This window comes from Salvelinus fontinalis, unplaced genomic scaffold (genome assembly GCF_029448725.1).
Source record: "Salvelinus fontinalis isolate EN_2023a unplaced genomic scaffold, ASM2944872v1 scaffold_0238, whole genome shotgun sequence".
Lineage (NCBI taxonomy): Eukaryota > Metazoa > Chordata > Actinopteri > Salmoniformes > Salmonidae > Salvelinus > Salvelinus fontinalis.
Window position 1 is genome coordinate 175,864 of NW_026600447.1, and position 10,410 is coordinate 186,273.

General features: G+C 48.9%; 1 protein-coding gene across 1 annotated transcript in view; it reads right to left on the minus strand.

The window, feature by feature from the left end:
• The window catches only part of LOC129844834 (testis-expressed protein 30-like), a 53,409-nt gene extending 46,399 nt beyond the window's left edge, over window positions 1-7,010 (minus strand). Inside the window, exons 1-3 of the mRNA XM_055912985.1 lie at window positions 6,889-7,010; window positions 6,530-6,775; window positions 6,375-6,426 (exon numbers count right to left, since the gene is read on the minus strand). Coding sequence (XP_055768960.1) covers window positions 6,375-6,426; window positions 6,530-6,775; window positions 6,889-6,906 — 316 coding nt within the window. The 5' untranslated portion in view covers window positions 6,907-7,010. The remainder of the gene's footprint in view (window positions 1-6,374; window positions 6,427-6,529; window positions 6,776-6,888) is intronic.
• Window positions 7,011-10,410: the final 3,400 nt, after the last annotated feature.

The window sequence follows — 10,410 nt, forward strand, 5'->3', positions numbered from 1 at the left end:
ACCAGGGGTCAGAGGTACAGTAGACCAGGGGTACAGTAGACCAGGGGTCAGAGATACAGTAGACCAGGGGTCAGAGATACAGTAGATCAGGGGTCAGAGATACAGTAGACCAGGGGCCAGAGATACAGTAGACCAGGGGTACAGTAGACCAGGGGTCAGAGATACAGTAGACCAGGGGTCAGAGATACAGTAGACCAGGGGTCAGAGATACAGTAGACCAGGGATCAGAGACCAGGGGTACAGTAGACCAGGGGTACAGCAGAACAGGGGTCAGAGATACAGTAGGCCAGGGGTCAGAGATACAGTAGACCAGGGGTACAGTAGACCAGGGGTCAGAGATACAGTAGACCAGGGGTCAGAGATACAGTAGACCAGGGGTCAGAGATACAGTAGACCAGGGGTACAGTAGACCAGGGGTCAGAGATACAGTAGACCAGGGGTCAGAGATACAGTAGACCAGGGGTCAGATACAGTAGACCAGGGGTCAGATACAGTAGACCAGGGGTCAGAGGTACAGTAGACCAGGGGTCAGAGATACAGTAGACCAGGGGTCAGAGACACAGTAGACCAGGGGTCAGAGATACAGTAGACCAGGGGTCAGAGATACAGTGGGTCAGAGATACAGTAGACCAGGGGTCAGAGATACAGTAGACCAGGGGTCAGAGATACAGTAGACCAGGGGTCAGAGGTACAGTAGACCAGGGGTACAGTAGACCAGGGGTCAGAGATACAGTAGACCAGGGGTCAGAGGTACAGTAGACCAGGGGTCAGAGATACAGGAGACTAGGGGTCAGAGACACAGTAGACCAGGGGTACAGTAGACCAGGGGTACAGTAGACCAGGGGTACAGTAGACCAGGGGTCAGAGATACAGTAGACCAGGGGTCAGAGGTACAGTAGACCAGGGGTCAGAGATACAGTAGACCAGGGGTACAGTAGACCAGGGGTCAGAGATACAGTAGACCAGGGGTCAGAGATACAGTAGACCAGGGGTCAGATACAGTAGACCAGGGGTCAGATACAGTAGACCAGGGGTCAGAGGTACAGTAGACCAGGGGTCAGAGATACAGTAGACCAGGGGTCAGAGACACAGTAGACCAGGGGTCAGAGATACAGTAGACCAGGGGTCAGAGATACAGTGGGTCAGAGATACAGTAGACCAGGGGTCAGAGATACAGTAGACCAGGGGTCAGAGATACAGTAGACCAGGGGTCAGAGGTACAGTAGACCAGGGGTACAGTAGACCAGGGGTCAGAGATACAGTAGACCAGGGGTCAGAGGTACAGTAGACCAGGGGTCAGAGATACAGGAGACTAGGGGTCAGAGACACAGTAGACCAGGGGTACAGTAGACCAGGGGTACAGTAGACCAGGGGTACAGTAGACCAGGGGTCAGAGATACAGTAGACCAGGGGTCAGAGGTACAGTAGACCAGGGGTACAGTAGACCAGGGGTACAGTAGACCAGGGGTCAAAGTTACAGTAGACTAGGGGTCAGAGATACAGTAGACCAGGGGTCAGAGATACAGTAGACCAGGGGTCAGAGATACAGTAGACCAGGGGTACAGTAGACCAGGGGTACAGTAGACCAGGGGTCAGAGGTACAGTAGACCAGGGGCCAGAGATACAGTAGGCCAGGGGTACAGTAGACCAGGGGTCAGATATACAGTAGACCAGGGGTACAGTAGACCAGGGGTCAGAGATACAGTAGACCAGGGGTCAGAGATACAGTAGACCAGGGGTCAGAGATACAGTAGACCAGGGGCCAGAGATACAGTAGGCCAGGGGTACAGTAGACCAGGGGTCAGATATACAGTAGACCAGGGGTACAGTAGACCAGGGGTCAGAGATACAGTAGACCAGGGGTCAGAGATACAGTAGACCAGGGGTCAGAGATACAGTAGACCAGGGGCCAGAGATACAGTAGGCCAGGGGTACAGTATTCCAGGGGTCAGAGATACAGTAGGACAGGGGTCAGAGATACAGTAGACCAGGGGAACAGTAGACCAGGGGTACAGCAGAACAGGGGTCAGAGATACAGTAGGCCAGGGGTCAGAGATACAGTAGACCAGGGGTACAGGAGACCAGGGGTACAGTAGACCAGGGGTACAGCAGAACAGGGGTCAGAGATACAGTAGGCCAGGGGTCAGAGAAACAGTAGGCCAGGGGTCAGAGATACAGTAGACCAGGGGTACAGTAGACCAGGGGTACAGCAGAACAGGGGTCAGAGATACAGTAGGCCAGGGGTCAGAGATACAGTAGACCAGGGGTACAGTAGACCAGGGGTCAGAGATACAGTAGACCAGGGGTCAGAGATACAGTAGACCAGGGGTCAGAGATACAGTAGACCAGGGGTCAGAGATACAGTAGACCAGGGGTACAGTAGACCAGGGGTCAGAGATACAGTAGGCCAGGGGTCAGAGATACAGTAGACCAGGGGTCAGAGATACAGTAGACCAGGGGTACAGTAGGCCAGGGGTCAGAGATACAGTAGACCAGGGGTACAGTAGACCAGGGGTCAGAGATACAGTAGACCAGGGGTCAGAGATACAGTAGACCAGGGGTACAGTAGACCAGGGGTCAGAGATACAGTAGACCAGGGGTCAGAGATACAGTAGACCAGGGGTCAGAGATACAGTAGACCAGGGGTCAGAGATACAGTGGACCAGGGGTCAGAGATAACGTAAACCAGGGGACAGAGATACAGTAGACCAGGGATCAGAGATACAGTAGACCAGGGGTCAGAGATACAGTAGACCAGGGGTACAGTAGACCAGGGGTCAGAGATACAAGAGACCAGGGGTACAGTAGACCAGGGGTTAGAGATACAGTAGACCAGGGGTCAGAGATACAGTACACCAGGGGTACAGTAGACCAGGGGTACAGTAGACCAGGGGTACAGTAGACCAGGGGTCAGAGATACAGTAGACCAGGGGTCAGAGATACAGTAGACCAGGGGTCAGAGATACAGTAGACCAGGGGTCAGAGATACAGTAGACCAGGGGTCAGAGATACAGTAGACCAGGGGTCAGAGATACAGTAGACCAGGGGTCAGAGATACAGTAGACCAGGGGTACAGTAGACCAGGGGTCAGAGATACAGTAGACCAGGGGTCAGATACAGTAGACCAGGGGTCAGATACAGTAGACCAGGGGTCAGATACAGTAGACCAGGGGTCAGAGGTACAGTAGACCAGGGGTCAGAGATACAGTAGACCAGGGGTCAGAGACACAGTAGACCAGGGGTCAGAGATACAGTAGACCAGGGGTCAGAGATACAGTGGGTCAGAGATACAGTAGACCAGGGGTCAGAGATACAGTAGACCAGGGGTCAGAGATACAGTAGACCAGGGGTCAGAGGTACAGTAGACCAGGGGTACAGTAGACCAGGGGTCAGAGATACAGTAGACCAGGGGTCAGAGGTACAGTAGACCAGGGGTCAGAGATACAGGAGACTAGGGGTCAGAGACACAGTAGACCAGGGGTACAGTAGACCAGGGGTACAGTAGACCAGGGGTACAGTAGACCAGGGGTCAGAGATACAGTAGACCAGGGGTCAGAGGTACAGTAGACCAGGGGTACAGTAGACCAGGGGTACAGTAGACCAGGGGTCAAAGTTACAGTAGACTAGGGGTCAGAGATACAGTAGACCAGGGGTCAGAGATACAGTAGACCAGGGGTCAGAGATACAGTAGACCAGGGGTACAGTAGACCAGGGGTACAGTAGACCAGGGGTCAGAGGTACAGTAGACCAGGGGCCAGAGATACAGTAGGCCAGGGGTACAGTAGACCAGGGGTCAGATATACAGTAGACCAGGGGTACAGTAGACCAGGGGTCAGAGATACAGTAGACCAGGGGTCAGAGATACAGTAGACCAGGGGTCAGAGATACAGTAGACCAGGGGCCAGAGATACAGTAGGCCAGGGGTACAGTATTCCAGGGGTCAGAGATACAGTAGGCCAGGGGTCAGAGATACAGTAGACCAGGGGAACAGTAGACCAGGGGTACAGCAGAACAGGGGTCAGAGATACAGTAGGCCAGGGGTCAGAGATACAGTAGACCAGGGGTACAGTAGACCAGGGGTACAGTAGACCAGGGGTACAGCAGAACAGGGGTCAGAGATACAGTAGGCCAGGGGTCAGAGAAACAGTAGGCCAGGGGTCAGAGATACAGTAGACCAGGGGAACAGTAGACCAGGGGTACAGTAGACCAGGGGTACAGCAGAACAGGGGTCAGAGATACAGTAGGCCAGGGGTCAGAGATACAGTAGACAAGGGGTACAGTAGACCAGGGGTCAGAGATACAGTAGACCAGGGGTCAGAGATACAGTAGACCAGGGGTCAGAGATACAGTAGACCAGGGGTACAGTAGACCAGGGGTCAGAGATACAGTAGGCCAGGGGTCAGAGATACAGTAGACCAGGGGTCAGAGATACAGTAGACCAGGGGTACAGTAGGCCAGGGGTCAGAGATACAGTAGACCAGGGGTACAGTAGACCAGGGGTCAGAGATACAGTAGACCAGGGGTCAGAGATACAGTAGACCAGGGGTACAGTAGACCAGGGGTCAGAGATACAGTAGACCAGGGGTCAGAGATACAGTAGACCAGGGGTCAGAGATACAGTGGGTCAGAGATACAGTAGACCAGGGGTCAGAGATACAGTAGACCAGGGGTCAGAGATACAGTAGACCAGGGGTCAGAGGTACAGTAGACCAGGGGTACAGTAGACCAGGGGTCAGAGATACAGTAGACCAGGGGTCAGAGGTACAGTAGACCAGGGGTCAGAGATACAGGAGACTAGGGGTCAGAGACACAGTAGACCAGGGGTACAGTAGACCAGGGGTACAGTAGACCAGGGGTACAGTAGACCAGGGGTCAGAGATACAGTAGACCAGGGGTCAGAGGTACAGTAGACCAGGGGTACAGTAGACCAGGGGTACAGTAGACCAGGGGTCAAAGTTACAGTAGACTAGGGGTCAGAGATACAGTAGACCAGGGGTCAGAGATACAGTAGACCAGGGGTCAGAGATACAGTAGACCAGGGGTACAGTAGACCAGGGGTACAGTAGACCAGGGGTCAGAGATACAGTAGACCAGGGGTACAGTAGGCCAGGGGTCAGAGATACAGTAGACCAGGGGTCAGAGATACAGTAGACCAGGGGTCAGATATACAGTAGACCAGGGGTACAGTAGACCAGAGGTACAGTAGACCAGGGGTACAGTAGACCAGGGGTACAGTAGACCAGGGGTCAGAGATACAGTAGACCATGGGTCAGAGATACAGTAGACCAGGGGTCAGAGATACAGTAGACCAGGGATCAGAGATACAGTAAACCAGGGATCAGAGGTACAGTAGACCAGAGATACAGTAGACCAGGGGTACAGTAGACCAGGGGTCAGAGATACAGTAGACCAGGGGTACAGTAGGCCAGGGGTCAGAGATACAGTAGACCAGGGGTCAGAGATACAGTAGACCAGGGGTCAGATATACAGTAGACCAGGGGTACAGTAGACCAGAGGTACAGTAGACCAGGGGTACAGTAGACCAGGGGTCAGAGATACAGTAGACCAGGGGTCAGAGATACAGTAGACCAGGGGTCAGAGATACAGTAGACCAGGGGTCAGAGATACAGTAGACCAGGGGTCAGAGGTACAGTAGACCAGAGATACAGTAGACCAGAGATACAGTAGACCAGGGGTCAGAGATACAGTAGACCAGGGGTCAGAGATACAGTAGACCAGGGGTCAGAGATACAGTAGACCAGGGGTACAGTAGACCAGGGGTCAGAGATACAGTAGACCAGAGATACAGTAGACCAGGGGTCAGAGATACAGTAGACCAGGGGTACAGTAGACCAGAGGTACAGTAGACCAGGGGTACAGTAGACCAGGGGTACAGTAGACCAGGGGTCAGAGATACAGTAGACCAGGGGTCAGAGATACAGTAGACCAGGGGTACAGTAGACCAGGGGTCAGAGATACAGTAGACCAGGGGTCAGAGATACAGTAGACCAGGGGTCAGATATACAGTAGACCAGGGGTCAGAGATACCGTAGACCAGGGGTCAGAGATACAGTAGACCAGGGGTACAGTAGACCAGGGGTCAGAGATACAGTAGACCAGGGGTCAGAGATACAGTAGACCAGAGATACAGTAGACCAGGGGTACAGTAGACCAGGGGTATAGTAGACCAGGGGTCAGAGATACAGCAGACCTAGAGAGCTATGTGCAAACACACATTGAAAAAATATCTTCCAGAATGATGTGGTTAAATTGGTTTATTGTTATGTGACAGCCTCATCACTTGGCTCATAACTGGGAAATACATGAGACCAATTGAGGTTTCATTTCGGTCAAAAATTGGTTTGCTTACTTACCAACAAAGAATATGTGTCCTATTGTGAATTTCTTAAGATATTTCAAGTGTTCCTGCAAAATAAAACAGACTATTTCCATAAATGGCACACAAACTCTAGTGTTATTCTTAACTGTGAAGATGTGCAAAAATCTGGATTTCACAAATAATTCTTACCAAAACAGCATTGTAAGCCTTCACTCTGTAAACCAGGTTTAAACCTTTACACGTGAAGCGAAGACATAGCAGACCATTCGAGGCAAGTACATGAGCAAGAGAAACCAAATGCTTTAAATTCATGTCCCCTCCAGCCCCGTGTGTCAAGATGACAGCAGTCTGCACAGCACTTGCGTTAGCAGGGACGCTCAACACAACTCTGACAGCAACGATTCGTTTTTTCCCAAAAATTATGTTCAAGCTGTCCTGTAAAGTCATTATTGAGTTAGTGAGTCATTCATGCTTGGCCATGTATTCTATCAAATACTTACATAAACTGTACAACTTGTATCAATCGTCAACATAAACAATAATGTTACCTCTTGAAACGTTCCCATGTCGTCAGTTGTCTTGTCTTCTTCGATGAGGTTTAACGGCGGTTGGCATCCAATAAATGTTGCATTACCGCCACCTACTGGACTGAAGTACAACTCTCTTATGCTTTGCTTGAAAAAAAAAGTCAATAACTAAATACCCTACCATCTAACACTACGCTCACGATAAGTAAATAATAATAATACACAAGAACACCACCCTACTCCACTATTTAAAACTATTTAGACCTCCCTCAGGCCAACAACCTGAAAGGATGGGACACCACCAATCAACACACCCTGTAAGTCTTCTGACGTCTCGCACACCCCCATGCAGCTTCCACCACCACCTCAGTTGTCTGTGACATTCCATTTCTGTGGTACAGTTGATAACCATTGATATCAACGCTAAGAAGACAATCTTACTGAAGCATGTTTCACTCGTTGTCCCCTCCCTCTGTACTGGTACAGATCTACTACTCACTGGGATCCTCTCAGGATCTTTTCTCCTTTGACAGATCCTCCTCTACTTTCTTCTCTGCCTCAACATACGAAACCTTCTCCACTACTCAAGACTCTGGAAACCTCAAAGTGCCTCTCTCGCACCGGACACTTCAAATCCCCAGCCCCATGGGCACCCTTATTATTAACATATAACGCTTCTTTCCCCAATGCTACACATTCCTTTGTCTCATGCCCTTCTGCACACTTCTCACACCTAGGAATCTCCCTCCTACACACTGCTACCCACATGCCCATAAGCTTGACACCTGTAACGTAATGTATTCAGCACTAAAGCTCGTACAGGAGAACTTATATTTCCTAAAGTCACTTTGTCGGGCAAAGACTCAACATCCAAACTCAAAAGAACAAACAACGACTCTTCTGTTGCATCATTCTCTCGCCAGCCTGTCTGCGTCGCACCAAACGGCGAGCATCACAAACACCAGGAATATTCCCCTTCAGTTGATCAACTTTTACATTTACTGTTACCCCAGTAATCAATCCTTTCAATGGCAGTCTTTTCTTGAGAGAAACAATTCACATTTATTGCCCCCCATTTGTTTAACGCCTTCTCCCTCTGACCAGCAGAAACACAAACAAATATCACAAGACCACTTTGTGTCACCGATTCCACAGCACCCAACTCTGTTTTCACCCAACCTGAAACCAGAAATGCATCCACCACTTCCTTCTGATTGCGCATGACCGTGAAGAAATGGTGAGAATGGGTAACCGCCCATTCTAGTGTATATAATGATTTAAATACACATTATGAATTTGTTTTAGCTCCCTGAGCAATAACCCTCTCAAAAGGTAATTATAGCCATGCGTACAGCAAATCTATGGGGCTATAACACGGGTCTAACGTGGAAAATAGTATCAGCTTGTTATCGTAAAATCAACAAAAATCTTTGTTTTTTGTCAAAACATGTTTATTTACTGATTAGTGACCATTTAAACATGTAAATAATAGCTTATATTGTGTATAATTCGAACCAGTGATATTTTATAGAACCCAGCCAGTGTTTGTTGTTATCTGTCCCTTTGGCCACTAGGGGGCAGCGTCTGCTCATACAAATTCCAGCCAATGACATTTCTGTAAATAACATAGGTGAAATTTATTTATAAAGACTGTGTTATATATCAGGGTATATTGAGGGTGAATTTTGATGCAGATATTTATTTTTGAAGTGTACAGGGATGTTATGTAGATTTACGGATGTGTTATGATATTTTGGTGCTGTACGTTCTAAGCCCAGTGTCTCTTACTATAATAATATATTCCATTTAGCAGACGCTTTTGTTCAAAGTGATTTACAGTGTTGAGGGAATGTTTTTCGAAAAGACAAATTAGGAATTTCAGTAACAGTACTTTTTAGTCAAGTAAATAAAAAAAACTAAATGGTTGAAAAGCTTCAGCACGGACAGCGCAATAAACACTTGCTATGGTGCCTTTTCGCTGCAGGAGGACAACCTGCCACCCAGACAACCAACCAGCCAGACAACCAGGCTCTAGACAACCAGCCAACCAGCTGCAGTAGGGAGTAGAGCGAGAATATATGTGACAGTCACACAGGAACTCGCTGTCATTTTTTTTTTTTAACACTCACCATCGGGTTCTTGAGTCATATGTGTGTCTTTAATTAATTTAATTGAACAGTGTCCTTAAAGCATCAGACAAGCTTAGTGCATATGTAGGCGATTATATTCAAACACATATTGTGTGTCTGTCTATATATGGACAAATAAGTTTAAACATTTTGACCAATTCAAAAGAACAGGATTACTTTTATTTAGCATGCATATATTTTTTATGAGTTGTCCCAGCAAGAATCGAACCCACAATCCCTGGCATTTCTCTACTACAAATGGAGCCACACAGGACAACATTGTTATTCAGTTAAGCAATGACTAGTTTCCCACACATAGGAAAACACACATTTCTACTCTCTCTGTGCGTGGTCAGGTAGCGGTGTGTGTTCCCATTGTTCTGTCTCTCTCTCTCGCTCTCGCTCTCGCTCTCGCTCTCGCTCTCTCTCTCTCTCTCTCTCTCTCTCTCTCTCTCTCTCTCTCTCTCTCTCTCTCTCTCTCTCTCTCTCTCTCTCTCTCTCTCTCTCTCTCTCTCTCTCTCTCTCTCTCTCTCTCTCTCTCTCTCTCTCTCTCTCTCTCTCTCTCTCTCTCTCTCTCTCTCTCTCTCTCTCTCTCTCTCTCTCTCTCTCTCTCTCTCTCCTCCCCCCCCCCCCCCCCCCCCTACACACAATCTACACACAATACCCTATAATGACAAAGCAAAAACAGGTTTTCAGAAATTATTGCTAATTTATTTAACATAAAAAATGGAAATATCACATTAACATAAGTATTCAGATCTTTTACTCAGTACTTTGTTGAAACACCTTTGGCAGCGATTAGAGCCTCGATTAGAGCCTTGGTTATGCAGCTACAAGCTTGGCACACCGGTATTTGAGGAGTTTCTCCCATTCTTCTCTGCAGATCCTCTCAAGCTCTGTCAGGTTGGGAAGGGGAGTGTTGCTGCACAGCTATTTTCAGGTCTCTCCAGAGATGTTTGATCTGGTTCAAGTCAAGGCTCTGGCTGGGCCACTCTAGGATATTCAGAGACTTGCCCTGAAGCCGCTCCAGCGTTGTCTTGGCTGTGTGCTTAGTGGCGTTGTCCTGTTGGATAGTGAGCCTTCGCCCGAGTCTGAGGTCCTGTGCGCTCTGGAGCAAGTTTTCATCAAAGATGTCTCTGTACTTTGCCTCGATCCTGACTAGTCTCCCAGTCCCTGCCGCTGAAAAACATGCCCACAGCATGATGTTGCCACCATCATGATTCACCGTAGGGATGGTGCCAGGTTTCCTCCAGACGTGATGCTTGGCATTCAGGCCAAAGAGTTCAATCTTGGTTTCATCAGACCAGAGAATCTGAGAGTCTGGTCTGATGAGTCTGAATCTGGTCTGAGACTCTTTAGGTGCCTTTTTGCAAACTCCATGCGTTCTGTCGTGCCATTTTTTTTTACTGAGGCT